Source organism: Bombus impatiens, unplaced genomic scaffold (genome assembly GCF_000188095.3).
Source record: "Bombus impatiens unplaced genomic scaffold, BIMP_2.2 scf_0318, whole genome shotgun sequence".
NCBI lineage: Eukaryota > Metazoa > Arthropoda > Insecta > Hymenoptera > Apidae > Bombus > Bombus impatiens.
In genome coordinates, this window is record NT_176737.1 from 1954774 (window position 1) to 1971688 (window position 16915).

Genomic DNA, 16915 nt, shown 5'->3' on the forward strand with positions numbered 1-16915 from the left:
AAGTCACTTACAATGAACTGTATCTGTTAATACATATAATGATTAAAAAGTAATTGGAGTTTATGAATCATACTACTTGAATTATTCACCATCTGTCGAATGGCCTACATAATTGCATAACTATAGTAAACAGCATGATTATTTTAAGTATTACATTGATACTTAACAAATTTGGGAATTATATTTGAATTCAAAGATTCAAAAATTTAACTTTGTTTTAAGTCTTTTGCCCTATTTATATGTGACATATACGCATTTTTACGTATTATAAAAATATTTTAAGCGCATCTGCAGTTCTAAACAAATTTTTTGACCAGTTTACATCCGAAAATGAACATGTGTCAGTAGTTTATGACTCATCGTATTTGTTTGATTACCGCTTGCAAATTACTGGCGTTAAGACCTTGCGCCTGTAGTATGTGTACTGGGCATGCGCGAGCGGCTTACGTTCGTAAAGCGCCAAAACGACGCATTTCGTCGCAGTACGAATTCAACCTTCGCGAAGAGCAGGTGATTGTTACGTAGTACAGTGATTTTTGATTTTGTCTGTATTTGGAAGAACACCATGGCTATTTGTAAGCACTTGCATTTTTATATCAACAAATTATATCGCTAAGTCAATATTAACATCTTTTTTTTTATTACTTTTTCTAATTTATCTCCATTTGTAGTTACATTTTGCCTATTTGACATTAGAAACTCCTTTTTGCATAAATAATTAAACATGATAAATCGGTTAACTGTCATTTTAGAAACACAATTTTTTATCAATATTTACTTATTTAAACTATAATTTTTTTCCTTGTAAAAAAGATAAGGAATATAGGAAAAAATAAAAAATACAAAATACAAATACTATCTTCTACTTATACAAATACACATGGATATGAAGATACTTTGAATAAGTAATTTTCTGAGATAATTATTATCAACGCATAGAAATTAGAAATGTACTGTATTCATGTAATTCGAAATATGTTATATTTAATTAGGCATTATAATTTTTACCAAAAATAGTTTACAAAAATACTATATTTTTCATGTTTCGTATCATGATCGTTCGACGGAAATATCCTGAAATATTTTTTGAAATTGCATATCTTTTAAGTAAATACGTGCTAATTACTGTCGAGAAAATAATTTTTTTACAAAACATCAACTTTTTCCAATCCGACCTTTCATTTCTACATAATGCATTGTAGTATAACATGTAACAACATATTTAATAAAATCTATTACGACTACTTGTAACAATTGTAGCACTTGATACTACTATAACGTTATATAAATATTATTATTGTACATATCGTCGTAATAAACATCGTAAGATAATATGTATTTTGAAAGAAGGTGTGAAATATGGTCGAAAATCTTTCGCGTGACTTCGAAAGGATCACGTCTATTTTTATCGTGGTAGTCCAATATCGAATTCGTTTCTAATGTATCATAACACTTCTCAGAAACACGCGACGCTATGATTAATCTACCCTTCTAGTTCGATCTTGCAAATATCGTCCCTCTAATATAATGCCTATAATAATTCCATATTATCTTCAATAATCATGTCTAATTTTGTACCAAGGAATCTGAAGAAACGAAAGAAAAATGGTAAATAGATGCGAACAATATTTTCACTTCATTGAAAGGAATCATCGAATGTTCGAGAATATCTATCGAAGTAGTAGATATTGAGATATCTACCTTATCGATTAGGGATCTATAGGAAATGGTGAAGAATAGAATTATGTTTACAGGAGAATGTCTTATTACGTAATTTATTTTCTAGTGTCTAGTTAAATTAGTATATTTAGCGTATACGGGTGCGGCTGTGCCAGTTTGACAAACCGGCCGGCCGGCATTTTTAGCTATGTACAATGCGATTTCACGAATCTATACAACTTCGTGCTAGTTCCATTAAAGTAGAAATATGTCCTCGCTTAACCTAAATTCTGGTGAAAGTTTGAATATCTTATCAATATGAGTTTCATAATAATAGAATAATGTTAATAGAAATGTGGAATAACAGAATAATTTCGCAGATTTGTATTTTTACCAACACTACATACAAAAGTGGAATCTTAGCAGAGATTTATTTTATCTGGTAAATATGTATATGTTATAATGTGTACATATATATATATATATAAGTATATTTTGGATAATTGATATATTTTTGCATATTATGTAATATTTTACGTGATCTGTGTATTTTTACAACTTTAAATATGTATCTTGTAAATGCATAAACAGTTGCAGTTCAAAAATAACGTTTGATCAGCTTTCTTGTTCTCTGAAGAAACTTTTTTACGGTTGAAAAATCATAACAGTACTGTTTCATATGTGACACAACCTTAATTTTCATAATTCCGGTATCACGTCATCTCTGCAGGATTTCTTGTGCAACCAACCATAAGTTCCAGATTGTTTCGTAACGTGCAATTCTACTGTTCTCGCTTATTTTCTCAAGTTTTCTAGAATCTCTGTAGAAACCTTAATTTTTCTGAACTCGGAAGTCGCCATATTTGTTTCGATATATCACCATGTATTTGCTGTACCTTGTGTGTAAATGTAATATTATTATACTTTTTTAATAGACTTTCTTTATTCAAGGAAAGAAAAGAAAAAATATAAAAGGAATATGCTATAGAAAAATTTTATGTACATATATACCTATTATATTCATTATAAATATATATGAAACAATTTGAAATTTCACTTTCTATATAATGAGTTCTGCAACATGTTCTACATAAAGATGAAATATGAATTTTTTATTTGTTTTTAAATTTAACTGGTACATGTGAATACTTTTTCCATTAGGAAGCGCGGTCCAGCTTGCTAGCAAAAGGAAGAGAGTTGCTATGCGAGGTCAATGACAGTAAAACACGAATGAACACTAAGAGGTTTACTACAGGACACATGATCGTCAAACTATTGGCAACCATGCATTTGCGCTAGAAATGATAGAACATGATATAATGGATCCAGTAAAGTTAGCGAAATTAGATGTAAAAAGTCATATTCGCTACATTATACGTTAAAATAGGTTCTAGAGTCATGTTAATGAAAGCACTAGAATAATACGGTAATAAACGTCAAAACGGTAGAACCAACCGACGATCATCATTGCGCAATTGAAATTGGCTCAATGGCTCTAATTTTCTCGTTATTATGTTAATTGTCAACGTAAAGCGTAACACTTCTTTTACAGAATATCTGGTACCTCAATCAACTTTGCCCACAAAACGAATATCCTAGAACTAATCGAAAATAATGTAAAAATAAGTAAATAGAGAAAGTTCAAGAAACTTTTTGTACAGTAAAAGTACATATAGGTTATTCCATACAAACAAACGTTTATTCTAACAAGTATATGATATTTTTCTTATTTTAATCTCTTTTTTTTTATGTCTGTTTTTTTATGTAGATAAACGATATTTATGAAGATAGAGATAATTGGAAAATATTATCAAGGGTATGAGATTGTTTCTAATCCGAATGTGGAGGTGACGTAAAAGTTCGGCACATTGATCACTTTGAATCACCGAAGTACCGCTATATGAAGTATGTATGTAATTGGCATCAAAATACTAAATGACATCATCACAATGGCGTTCTCGGCCTCGCGTAATGGAACTTTCTATTATTCATGGTCGCCTTATCGTTTAAACCATTTTATAGCTACTTTACATTAAGAAAGTGTTAATGAAGAGACTAGCAGTCGTACAGAAAATCTTGAAGCAAATCTAAAAAAAGACTATTAAATAATTTTAGGCTTAAAGAATAGTAAAGTATGAGATAAAAATCGTTGCTGTAAAAGATGGAATATGGGTGATTGATTCATGATGTGCAAAAATTGATGTGATTCAAATTGTTGACGATGACACAATGATGTCAGCAACGAACATGGCCTCTGTGACACAAGCCGCTATTTATAAGCGTTGCGTTCGTCCAGCAAATTCTTGTTGTCGCGTGTTACAGAACATTTCGATAGTAGTAGTAGGTGTAACAACGGTTATTTCGTACGTGGATCATCGTCATGACAGTCCATAGTTCATTTTACTTAACGGAAAGACGATTAATGAAAAGCCTGCTATAACGTAACTTTAGTATACCTGCAGCGTAGCAATATAGTGTCACGTGGATATTACTTGATATTTAAATAAAAATTCAACATTTCAAATTCGAATCGAAGATAATAGAAGATCTATGCAATTTTTGAATTAATCGAAGTTTGTTTGCGATGGTGTTCAATTAGGAAAGAATTTACTTGCACTTTAGGGTTAGCAATTTTCTAGCGAAATTAATATCAATCGTTTATCGATAAATAACATGAAATAGATTACGAAGAATTTCGAATGCGAGAATTTAATACGAAATAAACAATTTATTAACAATTGTGATAATTTGTCAGTGTCGATAGACTCTGATAAATGTAGAATGTGCATGTTTTCCGGGCGCTCGTTTTGGCGGAACCTTTTCATAGAGACAATAGTGTTAGCGTTAATTTTCACAGACTTTGGAATTCAGTTGCTGTCGTTAATCAAATTTCCAGGTAAATGTTCAACCTAATAAGTAAAAGATAATAATTTTCAATAATTATCAAGCATGAAAAATTCCGAGAAACAATAAATATCGATTAAGTCTTCGATTAAGATCAATTTTTTTGTATATCTTTTACAAAGTCTGGAAAAAATTTAAAGAAGCGTTTGTTGAATATTGGCAGAGGTAATCAGCGTTAACAATTCAATAAAGTCAGAGCACATGTTTTCTTACGCAAGGTGTTTCTCTGGAGCCTATAGAGGCGAAGCCAGGTGCGATCTTTCGAGCAGAAGAACGACTGTATAAGACTATAATTTAAAAGCAGACTGAATCTAACGATTTCCGGCCAATGTATCTCATTATGGAAATATGTGTTTATAGCGTAAAATGTAGGTGCATATGTATAAGATGGAAAATAACATTGACGACATTAAGCTAATTTGATACGTCAGAAACAAATTGAATTTATGGTCGTGCGACAAAATCGTTTGCAGCTGGATCGAAAAATAAAAAGATCAAACGATTTTATGACGATTCGTTAAACGTTAGACGACTGGAATCATTCCATTTCTACAAAAGAAAACGAACGTTTCATTAATGATTACTTGAATTGTATTAGACTGAACTTGGAGATCGAAAGCTGGAAATTAAGTTTTTTCTCTTTTGATACAGACTTCTATTATATTACATATCATGAACTATATAGAGTTGCATAATCGATAATGTTGATAAGATGAATCGTTAATCTCTGTCAGTTAATATTTTTCATATTATATGCTCATTAAATGAGCAAGCGATCGTGCTTGGAATAAGAAAAACTATCACCAACTTTTTCTATAGAGAATGTTTGGTAATCGTGATTATAATCGTGAATCATCGATCGCTAGAGGTAATTTATAGTCGTGAAACGTACGACGAGGCGATCTAGACTCGAAACTGTCGCGAGCACACGATATATTGATCGATGCAAGTCCTGCATTGTCCTACTTTTCTACATCACCCCGCTGCGTCTGTGTAGATAGATGCTATTGTAGATATTGTGTAGGATGTCTTGGCGTCCAGACGTCTGGGCGTCTGGATTTCTTCAACTAAAGAGGATTTTAAATCCTTTGCCAGTTTTTTTTAACTCAACTGATTTTTAAGTACACCGGACCAAGTTTCAACTCAATTAAATTTTTATCAAAGTCATTGTTAATGTTAGCCTCGATTAGATATTATTATCGTTATTAATTGGTATTATTAATAATAATAAACACGATCAAAGGTGGAAAAATGTATATAAACATAATTACATTACATATTATAATGCATAATAAATGTCTAAGAATTTCTTTCTTTTTTCCTTTAGCTCTTTCTACCGAGGATAAATTGGAATATAATTTCTATCCTGTCGCGAGCGGGCAACTTCAGTTCCGGATAAAAGCACCAAACGATGCTCATATCGCACTTACAACGGGTCCCCATGAGGGTGAGCCTATGTATGAGGTAAACATGATTGAAAGATAAACTCGTTTAATTATTATTATAAAATTTCTCAAATAAACAAACGAGAGTCGAATGTATCGTGCGTGTTAAAATCGCAGGTTTTCATTGGTGGTTGGAGCAACAGCAAGTCTGTAATTCGTAAAAATAGGACGAAACCTGATGTTGCTGAGGCAGATACACCTGGTATCCTGAGTGCTGATGAAACGCGTGGATTCTGGATCAGGTGGGTAGTGTTAACTACATTATTAAAGTTATTAACCACAACATGTGATAATATCTTTTCTTATATCATTTTGTATTGTTTTTAGAAACCTTGAATAAATATGTTTCATACATCTTGCGTATTCGTAATAGTACGATATTCTTTCTTACATAATTCATAATAATAATTACATAATTCTTTCTTGCAGATGGGGCGATGGTGTTATCTCAGTAGGTAAAGAGGGCGAACCAAGTGCATTCCTCACGTACGCCGATCCAGAACCGTTCGGAATCGGTTACTTCGGGGTATGCACCGGTTGGGGTGCATCCGGTGAATGGTTGATCGAAGGTAAAATTGTTATCTCTTCTCATCGTATTCCGTGTTCTTAAACTCCTTCTTTTCTTTTTTTTTTTTTTTGCTTATAAATTAGGTAGATTTATCGTAGCTAATGTCTACAAATAGGTTTTATAGAGTCGTAACAATATCGTCGCACTTATTTTAGTGTTCTAGAATCAATTCCCTTTGTAAATCCGTGTTCCGTTTGGGAAAATATTTACAAAATATTGCAATTTTTATCAAATCACATGTAAGGGTGCTTAAACTTTAATTCTCAATTTATTAATACGATTTTCTTGCTGGTATTTTATGGAATTTTGGACCGACTCTACTAATGCATCGTCGCCCATACAGCCATATGTATAGGTGGTCAAAATAGTTGTACGTAAAGTATACGAAACGTCGAGAAACAATATTTGTTCCCTTTTAGGCTTTTAGATCTGTTGCTCGAATATGTTTTATCCTAGCACGTTTACCGCTTTACTTCGAATGGTGTCGAATTTCACATCAACACCTTTTTACATTATTCTATATGTTCCTCTATATTGCTTTATATTTTTCATACAAATATTCCCATTGTATATTAAAACGTGTTTTTGTAATTGGACACCGTTTGATTGGAAGGACACATGCACGAGAAAAGAATCATAGATCACATGTAGTTGAGTCACGCTTGTATTGTGCTGCAGTGTGATCAAAAGCACTCATATTTCCAAGCTTATAATTGAAACGGCTGATAAACCCTATCAGCTGAATATGCTATACGGTAAAATCGTTATATAGCAATATAGAAAATGGAAAATATGTAAGTACATACATATGTCCAACATGTTCTATTGCCACGTGTATGTTAAAAGTTTATACAAGAATAATAAATAAATTTGGGGGAACAATGAACGCGAATGAGAAGGAAAGATATTCATTTCCAAATCCTGATCGGAAATTAAATGTTTTATTTCCTATAAGGACATGGCCCCTTGTCAACACGGAATGAGTTAGTCTACACGTTTCATAATGTAAGGAGCGGCTCGGTCCTCATCGAAGTGAGGGCTAAGAGTAACGCGCACATCGCCCTGACCAACAAAAAAGGCGACTCGAGCCCGATGTACGAAATCATGCTCGGGGGTTGGGAAAACACAGCATCCATCATCAGATACGATCGCAAACAACCCGACAAGGTTCGAAATTTACGAAACTCGAAATCATTTATTCGTTACGACGTTCTTTTAATTTTTCATCAAACGAAACAGTTATTTAGTAATCTTTAATGTTTTGTCAACTCTTTTTTCTTTTTTTGCTTTAATACAAAATAAAAGGAAGATCGAGAGTTCGGGTTTCGTGTTAAAACGTTGATTTTGCACCGACAGGTGCGCGTGAATACGCCAAATCTGCTGAACGAGAACGAAACGAAGAAGTTCGCGATTTGTTGGCTCGATGGTCATATCATGGTCAGGGCTGGTGATGTTAATGGTCCTGTGATCATGGAATGGCAAGATCCTAAGCCGATTGGCGTGAGCTACGTGGGTGTGCGTACCGGTTGGGGAGCAACCGGCAAATGGAAACTTCGAACCGCGCAGTATCCATCCCATCCGTCCCACAAAAGTAATTTGCCTGTTAAATATCCGTTTCTTTTCTCTTTTTGTTTTTGTTTCTCTGCTTCAATTCATCCTTGGTAATAGAAATTGTCGATCGACGAATCATTTGTGGGTGTTGAGGCTTGGTTTCTCATTATCTTGAAGATTATAATAAAAAGTAGGATTTTTTTTTATAGTTAATAGATATGAATATTCGGTAGAACATGTAATTTATACGAATCCTACTTTTTTTATTTCTAGATATACCTATACGAGTATTATGTTAATGGGAGTTCGAGGATAAAAGGGTGTCGGTGCCACTAATTGCTTCTCGTAATTATCAATGCAATCTTATTTTTCACGACGCACGCTATACTTTCTGCCTCCTTTCTTTTCAACGGATCCCTTCTCGGCTGCAAATGCTAAAATTAACGCTTTACCGATCCACCTGTTATTAGATTTTACAGAATTACTATAACTACTATCCCTATACTGTTCTAAATTCTACCTTCAAAATAAATAACCTTTTATTATTGTATAGTTATATGGTAGAAAAGAGTATCGAGCTTAATGCTGATGCAAATCGTACCTTATACCTCATCGACGATTGCCTGCAGATTAATGTTCTCGATTGAAAATGTTTAGTTCAGTTAGCACGCCAATTGTCGTGTCCGGTCGTAATTGATGTAATGACAGTAACACGTTTACTGTATGTCACACGCCTACTTTGTAAAACTTTTCATTGCAAGTTGTATTGAACATTGTATTAAACGTTAGATATTCTGTTAATTTTTACACGTATCTATGTACATATCTATAGGAATTCTAAGAATTTCAATATACAGTAAATGTGTTAAGCACCTACACCCACAAGGAGATATAATTATGATTTTTTAACAAATAATAGTACTTGAATTTCGACGAATGTAAGAAATGTAACTGCCTTGATTCAATATGTTCATGGTGATTTATATGCACTGCACATGCATATTTGCACGGAATGGAAGCCATATTATTACACGATTACATCTAATAGCCGCATGTACAACAAAGTATGCCGAGGTCATCATATCCCCATTTTCTGCAAATTAGTGCAGACGCATCATTCTTTAAATGCCTTTTCCTCCCGATCGATCCCCATTCTTTCTGTCGTAACTTAAATCTAATAGTCGCTTATGATGTGATTCATCCCATGGTCGATTTATTTATGATGTTAAATAATTCTGCCAAAAACATCGTGAAAACTCATTCCGGAGAGAACTCATAATAAGTTTTCGCATTATCATTTGGTATGCGTTCATCGTTCTTCACACGTGTCATTACTGTAAACATTATCAACGCCATAAATCATAATTTTCCTCGAATTTCGTGCATTGTTTTTTAATTGTACGAAGCATGAGACGTTGCATCTAATCAGAGATGAGAATTTTTATAATTTGCTTTTCTAATACCATCGTTTACTTCTTCCTCAAGTGCTATCCAACATAAAGACATAATAGATGCCTGTATATATGTATGTAACACACATGATAAAGAAAAAGAGGAAAAATCTAATACCACTCGAGTAATGGTTGGAAAGCGCTTAATATTATACAAAAAATAATAGAGGAAGTAAGTAAGTCCTGACCATCTGTGGCTAATGTGTTTCTGTGACACCTGCTTCTAGACGTGAATCCATCGGCCCCACCTCCACCATTGGGCGTCATGGATATAGGAGATTTCTGTTGGTGTGAGGCAACTGGTGGAGTAATTCCTCCAGGTGCAGTCGAAGGAGGAAAAGATATAGGTGGTGAACCCTTGTACGTGGGCAGAGCCTATCACGAGGGTGCTCTTCTACCTGGCAAAGTGAAGCCAGGAGACTCTGTGTGTTATGTGGCTTGGGGTGGTGATGAACATGGAAAGACTGATTTTCAGGTAAGATAGAAGGGAATAGAAGCAATTTAATCCTGTAAGTACGAGAGATCTTTGTAAATTGTTCTCTCTAAACGCAAAAAAAAGAAAGAAAAAGCAAAACCGAATACGATATAAAATGGAGTCAAATCGTTGCTTCTTAATTAAAATCTTAACATTCACAAAATATTGGTTTCGTCGTTTATTTTGTATCGTCGATTTAAAGGGTTAACTCGCATAAAAAAATAAGCTAATAAATAAGATAAAAATACTAAATTAGTATCAAAAAATAACTATAACTTAATAACTGTTCTCTGTCAGGTTCTCTGTGGTTGCAATCCAATATGGGTTCCAACAACCGGAAACAACATTCCTCACAACGCAATTCCATCTGGTGAATCAGAAGATGGAGAGCCACTCTATGCTGGCCGCGTACTGCACGAAGGCGCTATGACAATCGGCAAAGTACAACCTTCGCACAGCGTGTGTTACATAGCGTTTGGTGGTGCTGAGATTGCGTTCCCAGAATATGAGATCATGGTTAAACCTTAGATTAGAATTAGCTGCACCAACGTCGATGAATTTGTCAATGAATCCTAATCTCTTACAATGATTTTATGTTTGAACGCGAACGAAATACCAGATGTAGGCTATATCAAGGATTCAACAAAAATATTTTATGTGTGCATAATTGTCCTGCTTAGTGGTTGTTCGCGTATATGAAGACATATGAAAATATTTGTAGCCCAACAATCGAATCTCAATTGTTATTTATATCCAAATAAGAGGGAAAGAAGCGACATATTATGTATTATAAGATCAATGAGAATCTCCTATGTGTGCAAACTAGTCTAATTACAAATGGGCGGGTCGTGACTCATTTTCATCGATCAGTTGGTGTACAACGGACGTATATTTCTATACAGAACGTAATTACAATGTCAATAACGTAGAAATTATCGATCAAAAACTGGCGGTGTATATGTACAGTTCAGCTACATATATATATGCGTTAATAACTGGCTACATAGTAGTATCGATAATTCCTGTTTATGCAGTTTAAGGTACAACTTGCATATCGCTTGATTGCCTATTTCGTATCAGAGTATTATGAAAAACACTTTGTTCGTAACCACATAGTGGTTTAATTTAATGCACAATAGTTCTCGCTTTTCTACAATCGTTGATTTTAAAGTCTATATTGTTACAAAACAATAAATAATATTTCCGAAAAAAGACATGACGTATTATTTTTAGCCTCCTTGTTCACAATGGTAAGTTGTGAGATTTGGTAGTGCCGCATAAACTAACTGGAATCATGCTTCTTTAATTTTCCCTGTCGGTTCTTGGAAAAAAGTTTGTAAGATTTGTCTGGGAGAAGTTAAGATCAAAAAGGTGAAGACAGTGGAATCTATCTTAAGATATTTGTAACTGACAATCTGTTAATTATAATATGAGACTTTTATACTTGCAGTCAACAGTGTAGCTCAATGAGAGGAAATAAAGTAAACCTAAGTAAAAAAAAAAATTCTACATGGGCTCATAGAACAAGTTTTTTGCTTATCTGCTTGTTTATTTGTGCCAGACACTTCATTTTTGTCCTATAAAATAGTACGTGCCTAAAATAAATAAATATGTCATCGGTTGTCAATATTTCATTTGCATCCAATAAAAAGAAGACATTTGGGATTTTATAGAAATGAAATATGAACGTGATTATAAACATGAAATACGATGCTGATTTGTGGCTAACTAACAATGCAATCGGTTAACATTCGTGAACTCTAATATAGTGATTTTTTTAATTTACTTAAGTTGGCAATAGTGTTGAACAGTTCGTGCATTCTGTCCAATTCTGTCCCAAATAAGACGGATTCAACAATGGCGGCCAATCCGTCATGGATCGCTGTTAAATGTCAATCGGGAAAAGAAATTTTAAAATAGTGGCAGATCGGAAGTATTTTTTTTATAAAAATGGCTGCGAAAGAGTCTGCTACTATCGATGACGGGATTCCCGAGCCAGGTATTGAACCTGGTGCTTCTGCGGAAACGATGCTCGTCACTACCGACAGTTTTGAGGAGTATGAGCAGGAGATGAGCAATAGTATTGACGATAGACAAATGAAAGAAAGCACAACGAGCACTATCTCAGAGATACAAGAAGATGTGCAAGACATTCCAACTACGCCCACTACGTCCAGTTCACGGGAACTTCAAAAAACGAATTCGCTTGATGATTCCGAATTAGTACGTTTCATAACCTGTATTTGTGAAACACTATAAATGTATTTTAATCCGGAAAAAGTATACGCAATTAAAAGAGAGTTGTTTTTAAAAGTGATAGAAATTAATCGAAAGTGTTGATAAAAGTTATATAATTACATTAACCATTTTAATGATGTATATTTATCTTAATCAATTTCTTATGTTTTAGGATGATGTTACACAACGATTAGGTCAAAGTAGCATTGATTCAGACCCTTTACGTTGTAAAACATGGTTAGCACAAAAAAAACATGTATTTATTTTAAGCCAAGCAGGGAAACCCATATACTCTAGATATAGTTCAGAAGATAAACTAGTCACAGTTATGGGTGTCATGCAGGCTCTAGTTTCATTTGTCCAAGCAGGCAGTGACATGATTAGATCTGTTCATGCAGGAGATACTAACTTTGTATTCGTTGTTAAAGGTCCATTAATTTTAGTTGCAGTCTCAAAAACGCTTGAAAGCGTACCTCAACTTACATTACAACTAACGTATGTAATTATAACAGAACAAGTAATACTTTATGCCATCCTTTTTTAAGATACTGGAGTAAAGAATGTTATGTTACAGATATGTATATAATCAAATAATCTCTGTGTTAACCCAGTCACAGTTAACTAGAGTATATGATCAACGTAGAAATTTTGACTTAAGAAGATTGTTAACTGGTAGTGAAAGACTGATAGATCACTTATTAAATTTTATGGACAGAGAACCAGCATTTTTTCTAGGAGCTATTAAATGTTTGCCTTTACTCCCCTCAATGAGAAGTTCTATCACGCAAACTATCATTCAAACATGCGGTAAAATAAAGGTATTACAGTGCTGTAATCGTTAAAATTTGGACATGAACATTATATTAAAATATGTTGCTGTGTTTGTAAATTATACTAATCAAAGGAATATAAAATTTTGCAGAATTTAGTATTTGCAATACTACTAGCTAATAATCAATTGGTAACATTAGTCAGAATGAACAAATTTTTTTTACATCCCGTGGATTTACATATAATACAAAATTTGGTCGACAGTTCAGAGTCACTTAAGACTGCTGAGAGCTGGACACCGATATGTCTACCAAAGTTTGATGCCAATGGGTATATGCATGGACATGTATCATATTTGGCTGAAGATTGTCAGGCATGCTTATTGTTGCTCACAGTCGATAGAGATGTGTTCTTTGTTCTTTCTGAAGCAAAACAAGTAGGTGATATAATGAAACTTTATAAAGTATTTAGAAAACAATGTAAAAAATAATGAGAAATTTTACTTATAGAAAATTGTAGAAAAATTAAGGCGAACGAATTGTTTAGAAGCAATTAATGAGTCCATGAATAAACTACCGATTAAAACTGCTGACATTGGATTGCCAGAAATGCGGCACGTTTTATATAAGTGTAGAAGCACGGCACAATTTTGGAGTCCTGGATTTCAACCTCCATATACAACAGACGAAGAAATAGAACGGTAATTGCAACATTAAAAAAATGTAAAATAATCAAACTAAATTATAATAATGACAAACTAGCGTGATATGTGTTTTTTCTTCTGTAGATTATTGGGGCTTTATCAATGTTTACACCACAGGCTACACAGTCCCAATCGACCATTGAAGCTTATATTTCAGCAATTAGATAAAGAAACCATGTTAGCATGGGTAAGTTTAATTATATGATATGTAGTACAATAAAAGTTATCACAGTACATTTGGTATGCAACTAACACGTATGTATCTTGTAGGTAACACTAGGTTTTGAATTATATGTTACGTTTGAGCCACTTGTAACAAAACCTGATGCAATTGAGGCAGTGAGTAAATTGTTAAAGTGGATAAAAAAAGAGGAAGAAAGATTATTTATTTTAAATTCACCCACATTTTAAAAATCGATATAATTAGTTTTAAAAAGACACAAAAGTGTTTATCTGATGGATATAATTTGAATTGACATGAGATGCATTATTTGGTAACTGTTTACATTGATCTGATGAACTATAAATCGTTAAGGAAAGATTACTGCATTCAAGATAGATGCATTCGCGTGTTTTTCATGCATTGATAGTGTACTTTGCTCACTGTTTTTTAATTATGAAAGGTACTGTAAAGGTACATATGTATGTATATATTTAAAGACATTACGCATGTAATGTAGAGTACATTTATAGACAGGCTATGACATTCTCAACTTATTTTATTACATGGTGCTTGAGAAAACTTGTCATTGTATTGTTAAAAACAGATTACTTACAATACAATATCTTTTTATATCATTTAACAAGCAAATCGTAACTTTACAAATCGTGGAACAGTTCTTTGTTAACAATCACAGTGATAAATTTTCTCTGAAATTTTGTAAATAAGAGTAAAAGCAACAGCCATCGTTTCATGACCTTATTAAGTCAAAAGTAATGATTCCAGGTAGAACGAATAGTATAACGTTAAAAAGAAACAAATACGTTCACTTACAACATGTAATGTACGGGTATTATAAGCTACTGTGTAGCGTTTATATCGATAAATGCTATAATTTTAATACAAAACTATTCCTTGTATATGTTACACATTGCTGTTAATCGCGATCGAAGTGCGGTACATACGATAAAAAGAATTCAAGAGCTGTAACAGTAATGTTTTTTTATTCACCTGATAGTTATAAAAGTAAATTATCCTGTAAAACATTTGTCATACCTTGGTGTTTAATTTAATGCCTAGCTCTGTCACGTTCTCGTCTTCGATCTCGATCTCGGTCTCTTTCCCTATCTCTATCGTCTCGTCTGTGCCGGTCTTTATCTCTATCCTTGTCTTTATGCGAGGATGAATGGCTTTTAGGAGATTTACTCCGTTTACGTTCTCGTCTATCTCTGTCTCTGTCCCTGCTTCTCGATCTTTGCTTTTCTCTGTCAGATTTTTTATCGGAACGTGAATGTCTTTTATCTCGGTCTCTATGACGATCTCTGTCTCTGTCATGATCATCTGTCCTTTTGCGAGTATCTTCTTTGACTGGAGGTATTTCTTCATCCTCTGAAGATTCTATTCCTTCATCCATATCATCCTCTAATGCAGACACTTTTGCCTCTATAACATATAAGAAACATTAAATTACATTTGTTTTATATTCATACTTATATTTTCATTTATAAATTTAAAAGACTTACCTAATTCATTATTTTCTTCAAGAACATGTCTTTTTTGTATTCTTGGTAGAATTACATCGCAACATCTTTCTTCCCTAAGAAGATCATCTATAAATTCATCCATGTTGATCAATTCAAATTTACCTTGCTTGTTTTGCCTTCTTAACTTTCTATTGTCATTAAATAATGGTTCCAAATATTTATAACAATCTAAAGAAGATCCTGTCAATCTCATATACAATGCTCCTAGTGCACGGACATATTTAAATTCCTCATTTTTTATAAATTCTACTATAATATCTTTTTCAGGTTGTATCTGGAGCATTTTTAATATTAGACAGAGGAATGGTGTTGGTTTTACATTTCCACCATATACACCACCTATGTATCTAAAATATATTTGTTTTTATTCACAATAGGTTATGTTTTGATATAAATTATTAAAAAATATCGAGCATGGACAAGAGTTGTAAATAAAATATGTTTCAACGGCAAACATATTTAGACAACGGATTGCACGAAGAAAAACGATTTGTTTGAGTATATATAACAATATAATAAACATTTACTAACCTCAACTCCATCGCTTTGTCTACTAAAAGTTCTGCGGTCAGAGCAAAACATTCTTCTTTCCAATATTTCGAATCGTACACTCGAGATCTAATTATTTTTTCTACTAAATACTGCGGATTTGTACCTCTAATAGATTTCGCATCTTTTACCGTTCTATTAGCCATTTTCAAATCGCATGGAGATTAGAAATATTTTCAAAACATACCTTAAATGATAATGTAGGTGCCAATAAAATGCATTTAATAGGGAATTTCTTTGGTAACGGTATAATTCACTTGGGTCACAGCCTGCTTGAAATATGAATATAAACTGATCGAATTTTTCCTTCAAATATTTGTGAAAAAATATACATACATACTAAGGAATATATCCCACAGTGGTCTTGATAGAAGCAAAAGGAGGCTAATAAAAACGTAATCAAGTCAAAATCGCAAGTAATCGTGGTTTTTCTCAGTCATTTAACTTTCAAAATTGTAGAAATCAGAGCAAGGAAAGTAGTATACTTTTACTAAAAGGTAAAATTGGGCCATTTCTGCAAAACGTGTATCCGTATGTTAATGCTACTATATTATCGTTAGTATTTCATGGCTTCCTAATAGTACGTAATCAGAGTTCCCTTTATATAATTTCAGTTTATATTAAAAAATTCCTGGACGTGATTCAAAGGAAATATGTACGGTAAATTCAAGAGGTACGATCAGCATTGTTATCACGTCATCACGAAAATATGTATATACAATCCGATATCATGTGAAAGAGTATGTAAGTTATTTTGACATTAACCGTGACATACTACTAAGTTATATTACAGAATTCACTCTTCTCATATGTTCAGATTTTTCTACATTATCGCTTGAAGACTACAAATAATGAACCGTTTAAATAACATTACCAACGTTTTGACGTTTACCGATG

The 16915-nt window shown here is 33.1% G+C and overlaps 3 protein-coding genes across 7 annotated transcripts; 2 read left to right on the top strand and 1 right to left on the bottom strand.

Moving 5' to 3' along the window:
- Nucleotides 1–415: 415 nt before the first annotated feature.
- LOC100741859 lies at nt 416–11267 on the top strand. 4 transcript variants are annotated; one of them, XM_003489209.4, is made up of 8 exons: nt 416–575; nt 5891–6027; nt 6126–6250; nt 6438–6577; nt 7532–7743; nt 7933–8167; nt 9806–10053; nt 10351–11267. In XM_003489209.4, exons 1-8 carry the CDS (start codon nt 566–568, stop codon nt 10579–10581), a joined length of 1338 nt encoding a protein of 445 aa, XP_003489257.1. In that variant the 5' UTR covers nt 416–565; the 3' UTR covers nt 10582–11267. The 4 variants fall into 4 exon arrangements, with proteins under 4 accessions (XP_003489257.1, XP_012240620.1, XP_033176390.1 ...); XM_033320499.1 differs by lacking the exon at nt 416–575 and adding an exon at nt 4411–4555; XM_012385197.3 differs by lacking the exons at nt 7532–7743; nt 7933–8167 and adding an exon at nt 6920–6946.
- Nucleotides 11268–11882: 615 nt separating this feature from the next.
- On the top strand, nt 11883–14915 carry LOC100742472 (vacuolar fusion protein MON1 homolog A). Its single transcript, XM_003489214.4, has 7 exons — nt 11883–12276; nt 12464–12786; nt 12866–13109; nt 13214–13498; nt 13572–13762; nt 13850–13952; nt 14036–14915. Exons 1-7 carry the CDS (start codon nt 12004–12006, stop codon nt 14174–14176), a joined length of 1560 nt encoding a protein of 519 aa, XP_003489262.1. The 5' UTR covers nt 11883–12003; the 3' UTR covers nt 14177–14915.
- On the bottom strand, nt 14395–16249 carry LOC100742595 (pre-mRNA-splicing factor 38). 2 transcript variants are annotated; one of them, XM_033320509.1, is made up of 4 exons: nt 16001–16249; nt 15449–15816; nt 14982–15368; nt 14395–14909 (listed from the first exon to the last, which is right to left on the bottom strand). In XM_033320509.1, the coding sequence occupies exons 1-3, from the start codon at nt 16162–16164 to the stop codon at nt 14995–14997; spliced, it is 906 nt and encodes a 301-aa protein (XP_033176400.1). In that variant the 5' UTR covers nt 16165–16249; the 3' UTR covers nt 14395–14909; nt 14982–14994. The 2 variants fall into 2 exon arrangements, with proteins under 2 accessions (XP_033176400.1, XP_003489263.1); XM_003489215.4 differs by having other exon boundaries at nt 14395–15368.
- Nucleotides 16250–16915: the final 666 nt, after the last annotated feature.